Here is a 25,278-nt window from a genome sequence, read left to right as displayed (position 1 = left end):
ATATGTTTTTTAAAGTATAGTTGACATTCAGTATTATTTTATATTAGTTTCAAGTGTATAGCATAGTGAGAACCATGGTTTTGTGCCTTGATTATCTTTGGGTAAAATATTATTTTCTAATTTCATATACTATTGAGTTGTTGGAAATGTCATGACGCAGTTTTGCAATGAAAAGCATAGAAAAATACATCGTGACTTTTCCGACCATCCAATATATAATATGGGAAATTATAAAACTTCATTTTCTCCATGTCTACGTACTGGAAAACACAGCCTTCAGACTGTCATATTTTGTGGAGTTTTTTTCTCACCCATTTCACACAAAAATATGTTTATATGTATGAATGTTGAATTTTAGTATGTATTTTCTTGCCTGGCAGTATAAATAAGTTGTTAATACACAAAGTGTTACATACATTCCTTGCCTTATTACATGGCAAAACATCACTACTCATTTTTTTACGTGTCTTCATTTAGAAATGTAATAAGTTACTATCGAGCATGTTTTCTTGTTGCAATCTGACCAAAAAAAATTACCTTTACATTTACATGACGTTAATGGAAATTGGTAGCTAGCATCTCATTATGGGCCACAAACAATTACTTTGCTGAAAAGAATAGTAATGACAGAATTGGGTTGGTATCCATGTTCTTAAAATAAATTTTATGAACAGAAGCTTTCATAAATTTATATCATTTTAGCCTGAAATTTTTATACTGTAGCAACATCTTACCTATCAAGAAGGAAATGGGGGGGGGGAGGGATTGTGTAATTAGAACACAGACTCTACATATGTCAGAGTCTGTGTTCTAATCACGCAAATTCTTTTGTACATTTGGATAAGTCATTCATCTCAGTTCCAGAGGTACAAGGCAGATTAGAGGCAGTAAATTAGAACAGGGGAATGGTGCAGCTCTACGTACACACACAACTATCAAACCTCCTGACCTTGGGTGGTTCTTTGCCATTGACAAAATGACCATGTACAGTCACCCACTAGCAGGGACGGAAGCAGAAAAGGAGTGTATAGATGGGCAAAACACCTAATAGGGGCAATACTATGGTATAATACAGATAATTAGTATTTTTTTCTGGTTGATAACCCTAATTCATCTTTTAAAAAAAAACAAAACTAAATTATTGTCATTTAACAAATATCAATGTGGCTACTGTGTGCCAGGTCCTAAGAATGCAAAAGTCCTCAGGAAACCAGAGTCTAGGGCAAATTAAAGTCCATGGAACTTTAGTCACAGCCCCTCGTTATTAGGCCACAACGTGAGTCCATTTGCTAGTATGTGTAAGAAGATAGGGTTGATTATAATTGGTTCTGAAAATGTCCATCTCATAGGGTTAAACTATGTTAAAAGTTTGGTGATTTACATCTGCAAAAGGAGTCTTCTTCCTAAAGGATATAGAAAGCTGATAGGTAAAATCATAGTTACTATGTCCAGAAGATAAAACTTAAATATATTATGAACACACAAAACTTGCAGAGTGGAGATAATAGATACTACTGAGGCAGGCTGCCATGCACAAATTACAATGGAGCAATTGTCTTCTCTTCCCAAGCGGCTCCACTTTCTGCTGCTACAAGACTGATCTTAAGCACAGGAAGACAGCGGTACAGTTGCCGAATGGAAGGAGGGCAAGAAAGTCTTGTCCCAAAATCTCTCCAGCACTGAGGCCTAATAGTCTACCATTAATAGTTGCAACAAATCATTCCAGTTAAATTATGAGCCTTTGGATCCCTGCATTTCAGATGCAAACATCCCTGGGAGGTGATGACATTGCAGCTTTCTCTTACTGAAAATAGGCATCAAGCCGAAATCTTTTTTTTCTGGAGTAGGCACAATAGTGGACAGGAAATGATGCTCATGAAGTGCGCATTAAGAGAACTGGACTACTTGTTTTGTGTTTTTGCTTCTGGCCAACCACATGCCATCGTTCTAATGAAAGGCTTTTGTTTTAAATGCATTTCCTTAGTTTTAAAATGTCCCATATCCCTCACATAAATTGGCCCTGCCAGCAACTGACTTACAAATAATACATTCTTGTGCCAAAGCTGCCTCAACCAGCTTTGCCGGGGACTAAGAATAGCAAGCCAGCCTCGTCAGCCTCTTTCCCTTTTGCTTCTTCTCAAAGAAGCTTTGTTTATTCCTAACCCTGGGAGAGGCTTACTGCTCTCTGGGAAATCTGGTGAAGATGCTCATTCTGCTGGTTTAAAAGAATTTTGAAGTCTGAATATTTTTTTCCTAATTATAGCTGTATTAACTTAGTCTGCTTATTCCATAGCAAATATGGAGGAGCCAAGCAAGTAGAAATATAGGAAGATCACTCTATTTACTAGGGGGAAAAAATCTACTGATTTTCTTAAGACTTTCAGAAATTTTATAAGTATGAATTATAACAACATTTAAAGATTTCTAATAGGGTAAACTTTACCTTGTTCCAAGCTTTGGGTGTTTTGTGGGGGGTTTTTTGGCTTATGCTCCAGTCGAGCAGTTGTCTTAGCCATCGCCACCATTCCCCATTGTTGACAAGCTAACTAAAGTTAGAAACAGCTGCATGAACAATGATACCACAGCCAAGCAACCATGGCACTCCATTCCTTTAAAAATACGATTTTAAGTTATGTGGTGGGTTAGATGGGAAGTTAAGTTTTCATATTGAAAGGTGCAGGTAAGCATGGCTAGATTTTTCTGGAAATCTAGTTGCTGAAGGGATGTCATGCATGCTGCCTTCTACTTGCTATCTGCAATGGTCTCGAATATGAGCCTGGAAAAGGCACAGGATGTAAGATGGATTTCCAGTGGGACCCAAAGAGAAAAGTGCCAGCAACTTTGTTGCAGCACGTGTCAGAGGGAGCTGACCCCACTTCACACACCCATAGCGCCATGAACATTCTTTGGCCTTAGAAATCATCTTCAGTGGACATGCATATATCCTGAAGCAAACAAATAAAATTGCACTTGTCATTTCTCAGTCTTAAATTTCCAAAGTAGACTTAAAATTTCGTGGTTTAGAATTAAAGGGTTAAGGCTCAGCCTTTCTCCATTCATCGCATAGTTTTCAAATAGATGTTGATCTTTCCCGTTTAAACAGCAGATGTAACACAGTGGTTATCAGATTGATGACAGAGCCCTCTTTCTTTCTTTAGACTGAAGTTTATAATATGTCATGTTCAAGTAAGGGGCGGGGAAGAATATAATATTTTATATTTTATTGGATAACTATTTGTGATAGGAAATGTTATTTTCCCCTTTGTTTTATTTATTTTTATTAAAAACAGAAGCTTTATTTTTAATTGTGGTAAAATATGCATAATTTACCATCTTCACTATTTTAAGGGTACAGGTTAGTGATATTAATTACATACATTGTTGTACAACTATCACCACCATCCATCTCTAAAACATCCTCATCATCTTAACCAGAAATTCTGCACTCATTAAACACCAACTCCCCATTAAGAACATATTTTCTTAAAGACACAAGGGCCTCTGACTTCCTCGGATGTGGTAGTTATTATGCCTATAGTTACAGATTTTAACTTCACAGAAAAAAGTTCCTTCCAAAGTTTTATGTGAATAATTCAGGATATGGTGTCTTTATGTAGTCTCTTTAATCCCATTAAAATGACCTCATTTGTCCTTTCCCACTAAAATGGAACATGTGCATATTAAACCATCAGCTGCCAAAGAATTCAAACACTAACTGGTTATCTCATAAATATACCAACTGAATATGATCTTTTAAATATTTTCCTCAGTTCCAATAGAGAAATAGTTTTCAAATTTTGATGCTAAAATTCTCTCCACTCCTTTACAATGGTACTGGCTTATCAATTGAAATGTTTAATGTGGTCTTTATGCTTGGTTTACTTTGTAGCTTAAAACTAATGTTCAACACTTTTAATTTGTCATATAAAATAAACAACACTGATGAAGTGTAGGTGTGTCAAATGCAAAAATGGTGTCAGTCTAATAATTCCCTTGTATGCAGGTCTGCTAGGGCTTTATAGATTATTATCTATACTATCTATAAATATATGTATTTATAGAAATATAGGGTCCAGGTTTTATGTATACAGTATGTAGAATTTGAAATAAGCATTTTGAGAAAGCAAGTGTTTTCTAAGGCAGACATGTCTTTCTGTGTTACAAGTTTAAAATCTAGCAAATGCATAGATTTTATTCCCTCCCAAATAATTTATTTACTGTCATTGAAAAGAATTTTAATGTTTTTCTGACTTATCATAGCTCAAATTTATCACTCATGATATTGTCCATTCTTAATGTTAATTCCTTCCGTATAATCTGAGAAGGTTTATGTTTTCTCTATCCTTGTCTTTGCTGATAATATAAACAGAGGCTAACCTGTCAATATGTTTATTCTTCTCGCATGTAGAGAAGGGCACAGAAAGTGCTGTTTCAATGGAACTGGACTGCTTAAAATTTTGGATCCTTGGTAAAGCTGAAGCGTTTGTTCTTAAGACTGTCTTAATCTATTCCCTGTTCTCAATGTTTAGCCATATACTTTGTTTATACACAAATTAGCATTGCTATCATTGGTGACAACTGTCACTTTACTTTCCCATTTCTGAAGGACCTCTGAAGTTAATGGCCTATATCTAAGAATTAAATCTCTTCTGGAAATTGCTCATAAAATATAGTTTTTTGCTGAATTTGGGCAAATAAGTTGTTTTCCTACTAAATCTCGTAGTGGGTTTCTTCTTCCACCCCACTAATATCCTATAGACTCTAAATGTCAGAACTTTATTGACCTCTGCAACATGAACAGCTCCTTGGAGCTTTAATAAATTTATACATAATGGCTATAAGAGAGCACTGGGAGGTGGATGGAGCTGGGACAAATATGAGCACACAGAGAAAAGAATGAATGGGAAAAGTTATATCAAATAAGTACAAATAAGAAAATTAGAGTTGTGAATGTCTATGATACGTTAAAAGCTTTATTGGTTAGAGGCCAAAGGTTATTCTATAACTGTAACACAATTATAAATTATAAAAAGTACTAAGAGCAATTTATAATTATATTTTGGGGATATGTTTAAATTCACATCATATGTTCATTTGTTTTCTATGGAAAATCACTGTAGATACATTTTGAAGATTATGAATATTTTGAAGTGTTTAGATATTTTGATTTATTACAAGTAAATATCAGTGTTCTAATTTTAAGGTAATCACCTCTTTCTTTTTATTGACCTGTAGCTCAAAGAGTCATTCAAAGATACCAAAAAGAAATTCAACAATTTGAAGTTTAATTACACTAAGAAAAATGAAAAAGCTCGAAATCTGAAGGCTCTTAAATATCAAATTCAACAAGTTGATATGTATGCTGAAAAAATACAGGTAACAAGAATGTGTGTGTGTATGTTTGCATGTTCTACTACCATTATTGAAAAATGATTTGCATTTCAATTCTAGATGCCTAACCCTTGAGCCTTTTTATAGCACTGGAATTAAAAAGGTAGTTTTCAATTTTTAGAGCAATTGGGTTCTTCATGTAAAATATGTAATAAACTGATTTGTCTTTTAAAGGCAGCTCTATAATGGTTTCTGCCAAATCTCCCTAGCCTCTCTGTTTCTATTCTTCTGCCCAACAAACACACACACACACACACACACACCACACACAAACGCGCGTGCACACACACACACACCACACACACAAAAATACATACACCACACACACACATACATGCACACACACACATCACACACCATACACACACACACCACACACACACACACACGCACATGCACACACACCACACCATACACACACACACCACACACCACCCACTCACACACACACACACCACACACACAAACACATACACCACACCCACATCCACACACACACACCACACAAACACATACACCACACACACAAACACATACACCACACACACGCGCACACACACACCACATACCACACACACAAACACATACACCACACACACACACACCACACACTCACACACACACACCAACACATACACCACACACACGCACACACACACACATACACCACACACACACACACACACACACACACACACACACACACACACACACCCCTCTTCTACACCCCTCTCCCTTTCCTGTATCCTCTCGTGTCGTTATCACGTGTGCTGGCTAGGTTATTTTAAATGCCTTTCCCAGGAAACAGTGAACTTACTGAAGACAATAAAATATCTGATTTTATGACCATTGTCTTATTTTTTTAAATCATAGTATCATTCTCAAAATCTGGAATAGACCCTTGTGTATAGTAAATTTTCTATATGTTTGTTGAATGCTGAATTACTGTACCATCTGGAAGAAAACTCACTTTTTCCCAAAATACATTTGTAATAATTATGAATTTAACATATTATAATGGAGGAAGGTATAAAAGTTTTTCCCGAGTTTGTCTTTAATATTTAATCACTTGCTAGCCTCTTAAAAATTGAATTTTATTTTAAAAACTTTTTTTTCTTTTTGGCACAGACTTTGAAAAGGAAAATGGAAAAAGTTGAGATTAAAACTTCTGATTCTTTCTTAAATTATCCAAATAATAAAGGTAATATCCTTTTGGAAGCCATGAAGGATTTGCAAAAACATGTGAATGAGTTTGACAGAGTTGTAACAGATTACAAGAAAAATTTGGACCTGACAGAGCATCTCCAGGAGCTGATAGAAGAGGTACCCTCTTCTTGTACTGGTATCCACGTTGTGATGTTGTTTCAGAAAATTACTGTACTACTTTAAAACAATGCTCCACTAGCTATTATTGTCATTAAATCCATGTATCATACTCCTTTTCATGATAAATTCCTTAGGATAATTTCCTAAAATGGAATTGCTGGACCAAAGGGGATGAATGTTACAAAGTTTTGATTGTTCAGTTGGTCTTTGGAAAGATTTTACCAATTTACTCTTACCAACAACATATGAAAGTTTCTCGTTTCTCCATGGCCTCCTCAATTCACAATGTTTAATCATCATGGAATTATGTTCACTGCTTGATATTTGTTGAAAATACTCAAAATAACTTACTTCATAGGATTTGAAAGTGTTTAGAAAAGATTTTTCAGGTATGAAAGTTGTTATTGGTGTTATTTTTTGTTTTGTTAAGAAGAAAATCGGCAGGGTATACATAAAATATATACAATTTGACAAGTTAAAGTTATTATTTGCACAGTTCATATTGAAGAAACTCTACACTTGACGTTCTGGAGTGTTCCTTGTAGCCCATTATTCTGAGACAAAACATCTTTCTTTACCACTAACACCATAGAGCTTTTAGATTTAGCATCATATTAAGAAGGAACAAGGTGATCATTCTTGTATAACCAATCCATAGGTTTACTGTAGCTCTGTGGCATTGTTTAACACCAGTTTCTAACAGAGTCAAGTGTTTCTATTTCTCACTCAGTATAAGTGCTTGTGTCCTTCATCAGACATGTTCCTTCCATCACGATTATTTATTTTTAGTGAGAAACTGTCTCAGTTCTCCAATGTGCTTTGAAAATATGATCGAATGTCTTTTAATTAAAAAGGTCAAGTGCTATTCTTTAGATGATATTTCCTCAATCCACAGACTACATCTCATTCTTAAAAGAGAATTCATTTGAGTGTTAATCAGGCAATACTTTATCCATGTACTGTTAATGATTTCAGTTAATTAGACTGGATTTTGTGCGCTTGGGCTTTTTTTCTCTCCTTTTACCTGATATTTGGATTCTTTTCAGTGCCATATGCTTCTGATGCTGCCTGTTCTTATAAGTCTGTAACATTCCTCTTAGGGAATATGCTTCAGGCACCTCTAAGAAAGCAGGAAAATCAAATGAATTTCCAGAGTTTCACTTTCTTATCTGACTCTATTGTCCAAGGGCAAAGTATATGATCATGTTTTGATATTTTCTATATTAAGCCTTACAGAATTCAAACTAATGTGAATGTAAAGTTTGAGGAAATTGAAATTTGGTACTTCATTGGCCAAAATGAAGACATGTAGAAGGGCGGTGTCACTTTAATCTATGCTTTGTTCCATTTTAATTTAGTGTCATTTTTGGTGTGAAGATGCAAGTGCCACCGTTGTAAGAGTTGGAAAATATTCCACAGAGTGCAAGACAAAGGAAGCTGTGGAAATTCTCCACCAGCAGTTCAATAAGTTTATCATCCCCTCAGTGCCTCAGCAAGAAGAAAGGATTCAGGAAATCAGTGACCTCGCTCAGCGATTATATGGTAGGTCGCTTTTAAGGTATCCAGTGATTCACCTTTAAACAAAGCTATACTGAACCTAACCCAGCAGAAAGCAGAGCCTGGCACACCCTCAGGGTCCTCCCTACACCAACCAATTCAGGGAAAGGGCTCAAGGTAAGATCCCACAACCTGCAAAAATAAACACTCTGCAGATAAAGCCTGCGGAGTTTAAACTACCACTGTGTGTAAACCTTTCTCTGTTCTCATTTCTCCCCATTCCTGTTGATCATCTTCAAGGTATTAAAAACAGAATATCTAGACAAAAAAAATTTTCTAATTTCTACTAGAGTGATTTCTTGAAAAACGTACAAAACTCCCATAATACTTTAAATAAGTATAAAGCTAAGACTGAAGTCTCTCATTTCTATGAGGCTTATGGTTCGTGGACATAAGAAAGCTGGAAATTTTTCCCTTGCCCTCCTCTCACTTTTGGCATAAATGGGAAAATACAGTTATCATCTCATGGGTTCTGCTTTCCTCTTCTCTGTGACTAGGAAAGATAACACAGTTGTCAGCTGTTTATCTGAGAAATTCTGCTATCTAAAGGGGACCCCCATTTAAGAAGCCTCCTGGGTGTGAACAGTCCCTGAGGGCGCTGAGGAATAAGTTTCATGAGTCCCCTGATTCTGTTAACTATGAGACCAAGACTTATTCCCAATGACCAGGAAAATCCAGCCCAGAAAGAAAATAGCAACAGGTGGTACAAAGTGCTTCGCTGGGCTACCCACAGCTGCTGCCAGATAGTTTCTTTTGTAACATGAAGCGCTATCCATGGTTAGTCATAAAAGTTTTGTAGGACAATATATACTGCACTACCTAACATTAAATTGAGAATGAATTATTAATGGGTTTCCAAAGGAAGGGGTAGAAACACAGACGTAATAAAATATAGATTGAAAAATTAATGAAAACTAATGTGATGTTGCATTCTTACTATTGTCACTGTACAAGTTTCACCAAAAAATTTTAGAAACACTCACAATGTAGCATACTTGCCTCTTTATTTGTCTGTCTTCTCTACTGGCCATAAGCTCCTTGAGGGCGAGGCAAGTAAATATTATCACTGTATTTTAGTGCCTGTTCAGTTTCAGGACATGGTAAGTACTTGCAAATATTCCATAAAAGTTATGGTCCCCTTCCATCATGCACAATCCTGTATCCTGCTTTGTTTTGTATTTCTGGACCTTATCACCAGCAGACATATTGTATGGTTGTTTGTCTGTTTTCTACCTTTCCTTACCAGAGTGTAAGCTCCAGGAGAAAAGGGATTTTGCCTGTTAGTTCACTGCTTCTCAGGGTGCACCCTCAGTGCGTAACGAATATTTGATGAATAAATGAATCATTAAATGAATAATTGAATGGTGTGTGTCTTTATCTGTTCAATATGGGAACTATGCATTTTAAAAACTTTGCATCAAATAAGATACTTTAGGATATTGTATCAACTCTTACACACCACCTAAGCATTAAATCCAGAATTTTAATGCAAGTAAATTTATCTCAAATATTTTTTTTGAGTACTTATTAGTTACTAGCAGCTGTGATGGATATAAAGACAGAAAAGACCTAGTTGCTTCATTCAAGAATCCGCAGTCTATGCCTAGAAGTCATGATATGGTAAATGCAGTGGGGAAGGTATAAAATGTGTGTATTTAGTCTGGTTGGGCTACCGTAACAAACACCACAGACTAGGTAGCTTAAATGACAGAAACTCATAACGTCACAGTTCTGGTTGCTGGAAGTCTAAGATCAAGGTGCTGGCAGGTTGGTTTCTACTGAGGTTTCTCTCCTTGGCTTGCAGATGGCTGCCCTCTTGCTGCTGCTCCAAATGCACAGCCAGCCCTCTGTGCACAGGCACCCCTGGTGCCTCTCTTTCTATAACTGCAACAGTCATATTGGATTAGGTCCCCACCCTAATGGTCTCTTTTTAACTTATTCAGCACTTTGAAAACCTTGTCTCCAAATATGGTTACCTTCTGAGATACTGGGGATTGGCACTTCAGCATATGAATTTTGGGAGGGACACAATTTAGCCCATACCAATGTGTAATACAATTTAGCCTAAACTGTGGATTCCAGTAGTTGAGATTCACATCCCCAGTCCTCCAGTTATTGTCTGGGTTACCTGAGGAAGAAGCTCTTTTGAGCCTCAGGTTCCTCATGTGTAAAATGCAACAGAACCTACCTGATGAGGATTACCTTCGATAATGCATATAAAGTGCCTATGCACTCAATACATGGTAGATACTTTTATTATTATTCCAGTAGGAAAAGATAAAATCCAGTTGGCAGAGATTTCAAAATGTTTCACAAAGATGTTGGCGTTTGAAGTAGGCCCTGAAAAGTAGGTAGGATTTTGACAGCAGAAATAGGGAGTTGAGGGAGGGCATTCTCTGTACGGGAAAGAATACTCATTGGCTTTGGGAATGTTTAGGGAAAACTTATTTGTTCAGTTCAGCCAGAGATTACATATGTGAGAGAATTAGGCAGATACACATTTGAGAGAGGCAAGCTGAAACCATATTATGGAGAGCCTTGAATGTGTACATTTCTAGGTAGTGAAGAAATGCTCAATGTTCTGAACAGGAGAAAACTGATTAGAATAAAGCTTTAAGAATATTAATATAGCAACATTATTTAGGGTACATAAAAGTGGCATGGTACAGTAAATGTAACCATGTTTTTAGAATACCTGGTTTTCAGAAAAATTGCCTTTATTCGTGTATTTATCTGTTCATCAAGTATTTAAGCACTTACTACCTATCAGCCTTTACATCACATGCTGGAGAGATGAATTAATGCCTGTATTTTTTTTCCAACAGGGATTTGACCTTTAAAACTAGTTTTATTAAGTAATAACTGTGTATAGAATAATCAGTGGGGTCACTTCATAAATATCTAACCCTATGCTGTATACGTGAAACTAATATAAAGTAATATTAAATGTCAACTGTAGTTGAAAAATAAAAAAAACTAAAAAAAAATTTTTAAGTGTCTTAAAAAAATAGTTTTATTCCTTCTTTTCCCTAGGTTTTGAAGAAGGGCAGAAATATGCTGAGAAAATAGTGGCAAAACACAAAGAGGTTCTTGAATCTATTACTGAATTATGTGGCTCTCTCACAGAGCTTGAAGAAAAGCTGAAGGTAATGTCTTCTTCCCAGAATATGTGTTTTCATGTGCTATAAATAAAAACGTGTTGATCAAGTGTCTTCTGGTGGGAAGATGTTCTAAAGGAAATTCTCAAGAGACATAATGTGCACATTTGTTTCACAGCTTTCTAATATAATTATCTGGTGTTTCTGATAATTAATTCTGTGTCTTTTCTATCTCTGCAGAGAAAAATATTGCAGAGAATGAGGGCTAAACACAATTAAGGTGTCTCATTTATATTTTCATGGATCATATCCTAAAGGATAAATGTGTGCCATTAAAATCAAAGTAAAGTCTCTATTAAGTAGCCTTCTGTTTTTGTTCATAAATAATTAACATAAGGTTTTTTTTCCCTCTAACTTGTGACCCCCAGAAAAAAATAAAACTAATCTTCAGGTATTATATTCATAGAACATTTAACTTCATGGAAATGTTGAACTAATCATTAGCATCATTGATAGAACAAAAAACTGATGCTAAAAAATATAGAGAAAATATGTTTATGTTTGTCTAGGCAAAATCAATTTACAAGACAGAAATACACACACGCATGCACACACACACACACACACACACACACACACACACATACACAGAGGGTGCCAAACAAATTTATACACATTTTAAGAAAGGAAAAAACTGTATTAAAATTGTAATACTCAATATATACCGATAACAAAAGATGAATACAAGTCATGTTTGACTTCTGCAATTACAAGAGGTGCTCAAAGTTGTTGCCATCAGCATCCAGACACTTCTGATTATGGCGAACTACTGCTTGAGCAACGCTGACCAAAGCGTCCACTTGTATACATTTTTTGGCACCCCCAGTATATATATACACATACACACACACATATGTACACATACACACATTATATATATACACATACACGCACACATCTAATTTTGTCTATGTCAGGTGAGAAACTTGTTTCATCAGTGCTGTTTTTACCACCAACTGAGAGAACTGGTTATTTGGGATGGCGAGATTGGCAAGGTAATGAAGACCCCGGGCTCTAGAATAAGACACAGTTGCTTAGGAATACCAACTCTCCATATTATTGGATTTGTGATTTCAGGGAAATTACTTAATCTCTCTGATACTCAGTTTCCTAATCTGTAAAATGGGGGAAATAGGGGACCCTAACGCTAGGGCAGCCCTGAGGACGGAGTGTGGAGACCCCGTGATTATTACAGTGATCATGCTCTTGAGACATAATGGTGCTCTTGCCGTTCAGAGCAGAATTCTTGTTATTTCAGACAACGATATTTTTCTGTATAAAGTTCCTTTTCATAAATTTGAATACCCATTCTATTCAAAATAGTTTGCTAACCTTTTAATTCAACCAAATTACCTTTTTCCTGTGGCTAAGAATCTAGAATTTTCAACATTTTTTCATTTTAAATAACACTACATTTTCATGCATATAGCTTTTCCTTTCTTTTGTATTATGTTACCTATGCATAAATTCTCCAAAGCAGATTTGAGTAAATGGGTATTAAATGTATGTATGTATGTATGTATTAATATATGTAATTAATATTTCTAACACATATATTTTTATATTGCTTTCCATAAACCTTTCACAATTATAATGCCACTAGTAATGTATGAGTGTACCATATATCTTATACTATCTTTTTCAACATTTATCATTTCCTCTTCACTCCCCCACCCTCTGAAAATCTGTTTCTTCCCCCCCATTCTGATACGCAGCCTGCAAATGACTGCTTCCTCTGACACTTTGCTCTCTGTTGTCCGCAACAACCCTCCCATTTATGTTGTGTATCTTCAAGTGAGATCCACTTACTAAAACCTACCCTCTTAAAGTTATCTCCATTTCCAACTTTTCACCTTCATGGCTATTCCTCCTGAAAGCTGTTTCCATTCCTCTCCACACTTCCTCATTGCCCATTCCTTCTGCACCCCCATAGTGAGGATTGCAGCCTCTCTTTCTTATTCCTAGGCCATCGCTTGGATTCTCTTTTGCACTCGTCAGGGGCCTCCCAATTATACACTCCATCTACATCACCCTTTCAAAATACAGTTCTGCTAGTGTCATTTTTACATTCAGAACACTTCACTACAAACCCTTCATTGTTTACTAAATACAGTTCAGATTCAAGGTCTTCCAGTGTTCAAAGGCTGATTCTTTTTCCAAACCACTGTTTTCCTACAGTCACTGTACGTTCCTGCTTCAGTGGTCTACTAGCCCCATGTTCCCAGGTTTCCTGCTTCTAAACCATTACTTCCCATACATGACTTTCTATCCCCGTTCATCTAAATCTTACTGTCTCTCAAAGTCAAATTCAAGTACTGCCTCCTCCACAACTCCTCCCTTAGTTGTTTCACTCCCTCTCTGATCTCCCATAGCACTTGTGTCCTTTCCTCTCTTAAGCATCACATGGATCTACCATTACCATCGCAACCTCCCTGCTTTATTATATTTGGGGAAACCCTATGATTCTGTTCAGTTTAGCATCCCACACATTTAACACAATGCTTTGCCTAAAGCAGGATCTCCAGAAAGAATTTTGACATTTGTACTAAAAGCTCAAAGGATTGGTAGAGAAGAATTATTCAGTAGCTCAGAAAGGTTTGATTTGGGTGGATGTAAAAATGAGGAAGGGACTTTCTAGCGAGATCAATGGGTATCAGCATTGCCTTTATGAATTACAGCCTGAGCAAAAGCTTGTCAAAGAATGCTTATGAACACTTTACAGATGGTTGCACGCGAAGTATAAATGTCTAGTTTTTATGTTTTTAAGGTTGATGCCTTGGCTCTCTTTTGCAGAAGTTATTAAAAAGTAGGCCCAGAAATCCCTGTTGAGGCCGAAATAGTGATAATAATCCTTTCTATTTGTACAGCAATTTGAGATTTACGAAGGCTTCTCAAACATATTGCATCAGTGATTTCCAAATAACCTTGTGATGGAAATAAGGCAAATGTTGTTTTCATTGTTTCAGAGGTGAAGTTCAAAGAGGGCAAAAGTGCTTTGCTTGGGCTCCCACAATCAGTAGTGGTGGATCTGAAATTCGAACTGAGATATGATTCAAAATCTAATGTTCTTTCCACAACAGCTGCCATTTTGGAATTAGGTATCGAGTGTGTACTAAAGCAGAGTGACTTATCCAGTAATACAAACAAGTTAAAGTTTTAGAGTTAAGACTAAAAGCTGAATATTCCCCAGCAATGTGCTCCCCTGCCAGATTCTCTGAGTCAGTGTAGAATGCATACTTTGAGGGACATGCCTGTTTCTTTAAGGCTCATTAAACGACCATGTCCTGGGTGGAATATGTTACCTTCTGTTGCTGTACTATCATCATCCTAAGCTGGGGTTCTGTCCCTTGGTGCACCTGTGGCTCCTTTCACCGTCACTAAATCCTCTCAGTCCTCACACTGGCTCCACAGCAGCTTGCAAACCCCTTCTACCTCCATGACTCAAATGGAACCCCATGAAATGCAGGAGCAAAATACCTTCACTCACATCCTTCGTTTTCAATAGCTTTTTCCTTTACCATACTCAGTGATTCTTCCTCCTTTTCATGAGTCTCCCAAACATTTTGCTTGTATAAGTTCTCTGAATGTCCTACTTTGTTCTCCACCAGAGATCTTTAGTCATGTCTGCCTTGCTGCTGCCCTGACCCTCCTAATGGTTTTAACTGCCATGCACATGATTCCTTTCTCTAGAGAATGCTCCTGTAGGTGCATCCTCTTATAACAATGATGTTTGTCCTGCTGGGCCCTGAACAGCCAGTTTTTGTTTGTTTGTTTGTTTGTTTGTTTGTTTGTTTGTTTGTTTGTTTGTTACTGGCAATGAACTTTATCAAAGGAGTGAGGTAGGAGGGGAACTGTGAACTTGGAGGGATAATGTCATAAATCACATCATGGGAGTACATCAGCTTCTTGTGGAATACATTTATTGAAAAGTTGCAAGTGACCTATGTTTTTTTCCAAGTGGTTATTGTATGGCACTGTTCCTCCAACTTTTCTGGTCCAGGCTTTCACTAACCGCCACTTTGTACAGCAGGGAGACGTTTTAAAGATGAATCTGAATTTGGAAGACTTCCATGATGATTGCATTGACCTACTGAAAGAACCAGTGAGGAATAAGCAGACAGTATTCAATGAAGAAATGAATAAGGTAAAGAAAACTATGTAACCTCAGCTATTCATTACTTTTGTTTTGAGGTTAGAGTCATTCTGCATTGCAAAAACAAAAAAAAGATGAATTGAAGCCTTATCTATCTGAATCAAATATCCCAATGTGAATGCAATGTGAGTGTCCTCACCCCTTACTGCCTTTCTACCAGTTACTTAGTTCTCCTGCACTATGATATTTCCCTCTGAGCCCCTCCTAATGAATACTGGAACCACAGCATTTCACAGTGATATTGGGACAGCCATTCAAACACCATACTGTCACCTCAAACTACTTCTACTTCGCCCATCTTTAGCTGCCTTTCCCGTTGTCCGTTTACATTCACACCCAACTTCAGATCTTACTTCTCCCTCTTTATCTTACCACCAAGCTATGATTTTGTTGTTTTACACTACCCATTAGCAAACCTTGATACATGAAATTAGATTGTATCTTGTCCCCATAGAATCTACTTTTAAGATATTTTCTAGCACTAAAATATAGAATCAAACTGAAATATAAATACTGAAGTATTTAGAAAACTGTTTAAATTGCTTTAATACCTATGCATTACAGATAAAATAAACATGTATCAAAAACTACAAGTACTAAAAAATGCAAATGTTCTCAAAAGTATTATTTCAATCACATCATTATGGATTTTGGGCATCAGTTGCACATTCTCTATTCAAAGCTGCTGGACTATAATTAGCTCTTGGCTTTCTGCTTTGCCAAGTTACCTTCTCCCTCAACCAGGGAATTGAAGGAACAAGCAGAATCAACTCCATTCTCAACTGCCCCAAATTAATAAAATATACTTCTTGTGACCTGAGACTTAAGAAAAGAAATAAATCTCCCTGTTGTTGTTCAGTTATCTCATGGAGAAATAGTTATCTTGCCTTGAAGACAGTACAGTTCTTAGAGCTTCTTTGTAGGTCCTTTTCCACAGGTTAAATATATGTAAAGATCTAGTTCAATTGCATAACCACCAGGCAGCAAGAACCATTAAGCAAATTGACTTCTTTTGTGGGATGATCTTGAGATACTTAAACCCTAGTTCTTCTCTGAGGCAAAGGGAAGCTGCCAAACCTTGGTCATCTTGTTGGACTGTAGTCTTCTATCATATGGTCTTTGGTTACTCTGATTGATCTAAATCAGGGTTTTTCAACCTCAGCACTGTCAATATTTTGGCTCAGAAAACACTTTGTTGTGTGGGGGTGCTGTCCTGTGCATTGTAGAATGTTCAGCAGAATTCCTGGCCTCTATTCAGTAGATGCCAGTAAGGCCAGTAGCAGCCCCTTATCCTGTCCTGACAACCAAAAAATGTCTCTAGAAATTGCCAAATATCTCCAGGGGAGCAAAATCACCCTTGATTGAGACCTACTAGTAGAAATAATAATGTCATAAAATGTATCACTGTTTCTTAACTAAGTTTGTAAGTGATACTAAGTCCAACGTCATATTATTTTTTAGTTATAGAAATTTTCTTCAATATTAGCAATGTATAATTGCTCAAAAATTAAGAAACCAATAAAACAGTTATTTTAAAATTCAATAATAAGGACAGGTCATGTACCAAATATAGACAATTAGCCTGATAATATAATTACCAGTATTATGGTGAAAATCAAAAGATGATGTTGAGAAATTTCAATCAATCTAAAATTGTGGACTGACCAAGACTATCTTCAAGACAAAAGGTAAAACAAATGATATTTTCAGGTGACAAAAAAATGACAAATTTGCTTTTTGATTATTTTGTTACACTCTTCTTTGCACCTGGAAATTTTCTATATGTGAATTTTTTTTCGAGTTATGTATGTTAAAGTTTGCATTTTTTGCTGTAAAGTTCTATGCATTGTAAGCATTTTGACAAATGTTTAGTGTCTTGAGTTCACCAATACAGTATTTTACGGAATAATTTTACTCTACTAAAGTTCCTTTTGCTTGACCTATGCAATGCTCCCCAACACAACTTACGGCAGTGGCTGATCTTTTGGCCCTCTGGTTTTTACACCTTTCCAAAATATTATGTAACTGGAATCATGAAGTATCTAGCTTTTTAAGACTGGTCTTTCTCACAATGCAACATGAATTTAAGACTCCTTAATGTCTTTTTGTGGCTTGCTCATTCATTTTATAATTGATGAATATTTTATTATATATTTGTCACATTTGGTTTATTCATTATCCATTATCTAATCCATTGAAGGAAATCTTAGTTGTTTTAAATTTTTAACAATTATACATAAAGCTGCTATGAATATCCATGTGCAGGTATGGATAATAATTTTTTTTAATTAGTTGGGTTACCTAGGATTGTATAGAAAGGCTGTTTAATTTTGTAAGACTGCCAAACTGTCTTCCAAAGAAGATATGCCACTTTACATTCCCACCAGCAATTAATGAGATTTTTCTATTGTTCTGCATCCTCACAACAACTTGGTATTGCCAGCTCTTTAGATTTTCACCATTCTGATAGGTGCATAAGAATATCTCTTTGTTATTTTAATTTGTAATTCCCTAATGACAAACAGTGTAGAGCATCTTTTCATATGTATATTTGCTATCCGTATATTGTGTTTGGTGAGATGTCTGTTCAGGTCTTGCATCCATTTTTAAATTGAGTTGTTTGTTTCCTTATTGTTGAGTTTTAAAAGTGTTTTTTAATTTTTAAAATTTTTTTAATTTTTCAATTACAGTTGACCTACAATATTATATTAGTTTCAGATGTACAACATAATGATTAGACATTTATATAACTTATGAAGTGATGACCCCAATAAATCTAGTACCCATTTGACACCATACACAGTTATTACAATATTATTGACTGTATTCCTTATGCTATACTTCACATCCCCATAACTATTTTGTATCTACCAGTTTTTACTCCTTAATCCCTTCAACTTTTTTTTTTTAAGCTGAGCCATCCTGCCACCTGTTGGCAGCTCAGCAGCTGCTCAGCTCGGGCCGGGAATCGAACTGCTGTTGCTCAGAGCTCACACTCTTGAGCGAGCTCTTAACCAACTGAGCCACTCGGCCGGCCCTTCCCTTCAACTTTTTCACCCAACCTCTAACCCCACTCCTGTCTGGCAACCATTGGTTTGTTCTCTGTATCTATGAGTTTGTTCCTGTTGTGTTTGTTTGTTTATCCTGTTCTCCAGATTCCACATATAAGTGAGATCATATGACATTTGTCTTACTCCATCTCACTCCACGCAGCATATCTTCTAGTTCCATCCATGTTGTTGCAGATGGCAAAATTTCATTTTTTATGGCTGAGTAATATTCCATTGTGTGCGTGTGTGTGTGTGTGTGTGTGTGTGTGTGTGTGTGCACATGTGTGTATCACCTCTTTTTTATTCATCCATTATCCATTGATGGACGCCCAGGCTGCCTCCAAATCTTGGCCATTGTAAATAATGGTGCAATGAACATATGGATGCACATGACCCTTCGAGGTAGTGTTTTGGGTTTCTTCAGATAAATTCCCAGAGGTGGGATTACTGGGTCCTTCTGTGTCTCTTGTTATAGCCTTTGTTTTAAAGTCTACTTTGTCTAGTATACATATTGCTACCCCAGGTTTTTTTTCTTTCTATTATTATTATTATTAGTAGTAGTAGTAGTAGTAGTAGTAGTAGTAGTAGTAGTAGTATTTTAATTCTGCACATTTTTCTACTTTGTCAACCATACACATTTACTGAGATTGGAAATGAAAGTTTTGCTACCAAAGCAAACACACTCAATTATACTTAGTAAGAAGGTCTTTTCTTGCTTTTATTTATTTTCCTTAGAAGAAAAGTTAGAGAAACAGATTCCTTTAAATAAAAAAATGATTTCCTTTTATTGAGGAATAATTTTTATTTTAATATAAATTAAAAGATATGATAGATCATCAGTTATTTAGAATAAAAGTAAAGATTCACAATTATAGCTGTCAAGAACTCTCATTGACATAATTTTACATATACATTCTGGTACAATGTGTACAGAGAGCAAAATGAAAGGGCAGCAGTAATCATCACTTTTAAATAGCTCAGTCACATTTATTCTCTGATTGTCTCTATCATTTGTATTATAGGTCAGATATAATGATTCCAAAAAACATCATGTGGGCAGACAGCAAGAAACACCATGTAAAAAGCTTGTCCAGGAATCAGTTAGTTTAATTCTGATGCCCTTAAATTGTGTTGATCTTTCTCGGAAAATGATTTGAGTCAGAAAGAACAGTTCAACCAAACTATTAAAAGAATGTATTAATCACAGGATTTTCTCCTGGAGATCATGCTTCTCATTTTTCTGACCCCAAAATGGAGCAGGTGGAATTAGGCAATTCAGTAAATGGAATGCTTATTAGTGGTGGTGTTTTATCCCCAAAGTGAGGACCGAAGCTAAATCCACAGTAATATGTGAAAACTCCTAAGGTTAAATGGAGGCACAGAGTATTAAGAAACTTGCCTAAAGTCACAAAACTAGAAGCTGAAGGCTTGCAATGCCAACAGTGAGAGTTAGAGAATTCTAGCACTAAGGGACTTAATAATCACCGGATCAAATCTCATTTTACAGTTCAGGAAACTGAGGCCAAAAGAAATGAAATGTTTTGCCCTCCAAAAAAATCACAGAAAGCAGCGTCAGGGCTGGGCAGGCAGCCCAGTTCTCCTGATTTTCAGACATGTAACTTTTTCCACAAGACCGAAGGAAAGCTCCGAGGAACTGCTGTTTTGTAATGACACTGTAGATTCCCACGCCAAAATTTTCCCCTCTTTGTATTCATCTGTTTATGTGATGATTAATAAAGCAATAGCGTGGAAGTACTTTTATACCAAAAAGTCAGTGGAGTGTTCTTACCAGACTGGGAGAGGACAGTCTCTGGGCCCCCTCCTCTAATCCTGATCACTCGGTAGGTGGCAGAAAATGTGCTTGAGACATTTGCTTTGGAAAAAATTGGGAAGAAGACAGTGTTTTCCACCACCATTTTTTTTTATCTTGTCCACTCCAAGTGCCCAAGGGTGCCAAGTCACCCCTTGGCTGCCCAAAGCCCCTTCCAAATTCCCAGAAATGCCTTTGAAAGATTGAGCCCTATGTTCAATATCTTTATTGCTCTGCTTCCTACTTACCTTCATTTAATTTTGTTTACCCCACAATAAGACGATTTATTCAGATATTTTGAATGGTAAAATTTTGTGATGTACCCTTAAATTTACCACATAGATGGGTCCCCACTCTGTGTACTTTGAGAACTGGTGCTACACACTTAATTCTATGGATGGAGTGTATCATTATATTCTCTTTTCCAGACACTCATTTTGTTTACCTACTTGGCAATGGTTATAAATCCAGGTGATTATGCCCATCAGTGGAAATGAAAGCTTAGAAATCCCAACTGAGATAAGATCTGAGGCTATAGATTCAGAATTAATTAAAAGCTAACTGGGGCTGATGAAGTGGTACATTGGTTAAGAGTTGGCTTGGGATGCCAGCTTTAAACAGCAGGGCCCCAGTTCGGATCCCACATGAGAGCCAGTGACACTGAGCCCTCTACAGCTAAGATGGTGAACAACAGCATGACCTGGAGCTGGGCTGCCGTGAGTCTCCAGTGACGGCATAGACTGCAGCCCCTGTTGCAGTGAGCTGCCATGAGCTACCATGAGTGGCTGGCAGCCAGCATGAGCGTCCGGCAGCTGGCGTGAGCTGGCATGAGCTGCCATGAGCGGCCGTCCAATGGCTGGTGAGCAACTGCTTCACCCAGGAAGAGCGCAATGATCATAATACCAACATGGGCCAGTGAAACAACGTCCTCCACAACTAGACTGAAGAACAAAATAACAGCAACTTGTCTTTTCCCTTCCCCAATTCTCCAACGCTGTTCCCCTCCCCCAATTCCCCAATAAAATCTTTTTAAAAAAAAAACTTAGCTGATCATTAGATGTGAAAGTGGATGAGAGTTTTGAGAAGGAAAGTCTATAGAGAAAATTAGAGAACTTAAAGACAAGATCACATATTTATTATATTCAGAAGGTAGGAAAAGGAAAAATAATCAACAAAAAAGATAAAAACTAGGGCTATAAGAGGAACATATTGAGAGTGAGCTGTGTTTGGTGAATTATATCAAAGTGTCCCAGCCATTTTGCCAGAACTCATCAGATTGATGCAAAGGTGCCTTACCTGTGCTGAGATATGTAGATTTATCTAATTTTTTCTAGAAACACACACACACACACACACACACCTTCTTTCTACTAATAGCAAAAATGGTTTCATGGTGGGAAAGTGCGAAAAAGTAGTTGTTATATGTGACTATTTGGGAACCATTTTCATAAAGGAAAACTAGAAAACCCAGAAAGTATATACCTCAGTGAGTTTTAAAAGGAATTTTTGTAAAATTCCATATTGACTTAAAAACTAAAAGCTTATTTGCATTTGACAATAAAGGCAAAAGTACCAAAAGGCAACGTGGACTTACTAGGAAAAACTTGTGTTAAACTCACTTTATTTTGCTTTTTGAGATGATTTTTTAATAGGTAATTTTAGGTTAGTGCCATAGGCAAAATGCATTATGGTTCCAGGAAATCATTTGATAAACACACTCATGATATCTCTCTGAAAGTCAATGGAGAAATGTGAACTGAGTGGGAGTTTGGTTGGATCATAATTGTACCCGAGAGTGTTAAGCAGTTCATCAGTGTCAGCCTGGAAGGCAGTTGCCTTGCCTTGGGAGACGTCTGGCTTTGTCCTAAACGCTGCAGTGCTCAACCTTATCAGTGATATTAATGGACAAAGGAAGTAAGAAATTTTAGGTGATTAGAACTCAGTATGAATTAACAGTACATGTGGTTCTTATAAAAACAAAAAATGATCTAACGCAGTCACTTTAGTAAAAACATGTCATATATAGATCAAGGAAATGATTATTCCACTGATTACTTCCCATCTGGAAAGTAAATAAATCCGGAAATAAGCATATTTAGGGGGGAACTTTAGTAAGATGAAAAATTAAGAAAAAAAAAAAAAGATTTGGGAAAACTCTCTTCCTCCTGTCATCAGTAGAAGTTATCTGGTAGTGGTATTTTGTGTGGAAAGTGTTTTTCTACTTTAGGAATTGTAGGGAGTAAAAAATAATATCCTTGGATTCCCTTCTTGAGTTTGGCACCATCTGAAAGTGAGACGCAGGAGTCAGAAATTAGTAACCAGTAAAAGCTGGACTGGAGGATGTGACTCAGACTTATCTAGGGGGTTTCCCAGAACTTCTTCTCTGATTTATTAATCTAATAGGTAGAGTTACCTACCCAGCCACTTGGGAGCACAGCTAGGCAACCACAGGATACCTGTACGGGGGTTTCTCATGCTTTAGAGCCATTGCGAATGCACCCAGTTAGTGGAAGGAAGACAAGCAGGCTTCAGAGGGACAGAACTTACCATGCTCAGTCTCTTCTTCCAAACCCGCAATGAAATAAGTCAATTTCTCCCCACGAGGGACTGACTGGTGGGAAGACTAGCCTGGACTTTTATTCAAGTTTCTCTCCTAAGCTTTTTGAACAATTTAAGACAATTTTTAAAGATTATTCTTCTCTGGAGAAGCATAAGTTACCCAAAAAAGCCATTAAGGAGTCGCCTGCCCCTGGATGGCCTTAGAGCAACAAATGTCCCTGATTTCCTATGAAGCAGCTTATAGCCCTGTAGGAGTGGCACCTCCCGGAAGGTGACCAGAATGATGCAAGTTCCAGGAGTCGAGGCAGAAGGAGATCATGGGGGGTTTAGTGCAAAGATAGAGACTGAGAGGCTGTGGGACCAATCCTCCAAAGAGTCAAAGGGCTGTTCTGAGAGGACAGCAGTTGGACACCTTCTGTGTTCCTCCAGGAGGCCCGTTCAGATCCACTGGTGGATACGGAGGGAAAGCGGGTCTTGGCTAAATGTAGGAAGATATTCTTAACACAAATAACACATAAAATCATTTTCAAAGAAAGCACCCTTTCAGGAAACGTGTTCAAACGGAGGCTGCCAGAATGTCACAGAAATTTTTAGACTGAAAAGGAAGTTGGATCAAAGTCCTTATGAAAAGGAAAATAAATATTCTACTTTTAGGAAGAGATAAAAATAAGAGGCAGAGCTAAGCTAGTAGGAAAACCAAAAGAAGGCGGGGCATTCCCTACTAGATATGAGTTTATTTAAATTTTTTTTTAATGAGAGGGATTTTTAAAAGCTTCTGGCTTAACAGACCCAGAATTTAAACTTCTATTCAATGGCTGAAGGAAACCACATTCTCTAAGCTGGGTTTATGCTTTTGCTGAAAATAAATCATATCTGTGGGATAGTAGGATCACTGTTGTGTTTTTACTTCTAATCTTCAACCTAAAAACACTTTTATTTCTCAAAAATCACTTATAAAGTATGCCAGGAGCAGGACCATGTGCTAAAACAAAGAACTCAAAGTCAAGGCAAGACATAACTTTCTTGTGTGCAAGCTATAGCACACAGGATGAAAACCAGGGATTTAAGCAAAATTCTTAAAGCAAAAGCGCACCCCAAATACTGAGGAAAGGCAAAGAAAGAAGTAGATGTAAAACAAGCCATTTGGGATAGATGAGTTCCGTTTCAGCTTCCATGCTCTTGTGAGCCTATGCCAGAGGGTGTATTTGAGCCTTTTCTTAAACCAGAGATGGACATGGATTGCTGGGGAAAAATACTAGAGCAGGAGGCGATATACTGCTGGTCACAGTCTCCTGGCATGACCTACACTCCCCACTAGACTGTCATCTCCATGAGGGCAGAGATTGTGTTTACTCCTACTCACCATTTTAACTCTGCAATGCCCAGAACACTACCTAGTATATGATAGGTGCTCGTGAATGTTTTCTCAATGTGAGAATAAAACCATGGGGCTTTAAGAAAATAAAACCAGTCACTAAAAATGGCTTTCTCTCTATGAAGTACCCAGAGTCTTCAAATTCGTTGAGACAAAAAGCAGAAGGAGCTGAGGGGAGGGACAATGGAGAGTTAGTATTTAAAGAGTATGCAGTTTCTCTTTAGAAAGATGAAAAATTTCTGGGGATGACTGGTGGTGATGATGCACAGCTTGCTGAATGTACTTACTGCCACTCACCTGTACACTTAAAAAAATGGTTAAAGTGGTACATTTCATGTTATGTATATTTTAGCACAATAAAAAGATAAAACAAAATGAAAAGAATGATGCTAGAAGAGTCCAAGGAGTTACCTAACAAGGGAGCCTCCGATGGCTTTTTTTTTTTTAGGTGTAATTTTTTTTAATTTTATTAAATTTATTGGGGGTCACATTAGCTAATAGAATTATATAGGTTTCGAGTGTACATTTAGGAACTGTGTTCATATGCAGTGTAAACAAATAAACCAAAGCAGAATTTGTTGGTGGAAGGAGACACCTCAGGTTAGGATTTGAAAAGACATTTATCCAGTCTGACCCCTTGATTAGAGATGATAACTAGAACTGCCTCGTCCTTTCCACAAGGTCGATCACGTTTCACTCAGACACGGGGGGTCAGTTTACCGGTTCCTTAGTCATGGGATGGAACTGTGCTCAGGTTAAATAGACAAATGGTTTCAAGTAACGCTCGAGCCAGGGCCCCAAGCTTTAACTCACAGCAGGTTTTCTCACATTGTCTCTCAAATTGAGTTTGAGACCTAGAGAAAGAAAATTCAATGACTAACTCAAAGTTTTGGCTTTTC

At 37.0% G+C, this 25,278-nt stretch overlaps 1 protein-coding gene across 1 annotated transcript in view; it reads left to right on the top strand.

The window, feature by feature from the left end:
• The window catches only part of CCDC141 (coiled-coil domain containing 141), a 213,686-nt gene that overhangs the window by 181,135 nt on the left and 7,273 nt on the right, over window positions 1-25,278 (top strand). Inside the window, exons 15-19 of the mRNA XM_019654016.1 lie at window positions 5,236-5,376; window positions 6,520-6,714; window positions 8,076-8,259; window positions 11,308-11,420; window positions 15,460-15,576. Coding sequence (XP_019509561.1) covers window positions 5,236-5,376; window positions 6,520-6,714; window positions 8,076-8,259; window positions 11,308-11,420; window positions 15,460-15,576 — 750 coding nt within the window. The remainder of the gene's footprint in view (window positions 1-5,235; window positions 5,377-6,519; window positions 6,715-8,075; window positions 8,260-11,307; window positions 11,421-15,459; window positions 15,577-25,278) is intronic.

This window comes from Hipposideros armiger, unplaced genomic scaffold, assembly GCF_001890085.2.
Source record: "Hipposideros armiger isolate ML-2016 unplaced genomic scaffold, ASM189008v1 scaffold_212, whole genome shotgun sequence".
Lineage (NCBI taxonomy): Eukaryota > Metazoa > Chordata > Mammalia > Chiroptera > Hipposideridae > Hipposideros > Hipposideros armiger.
The sequence above is the reverse complement of the archived record's forward strand: the minus strand, read 5'-3'. Positions and strand labels throughout refer to the sequence as shown.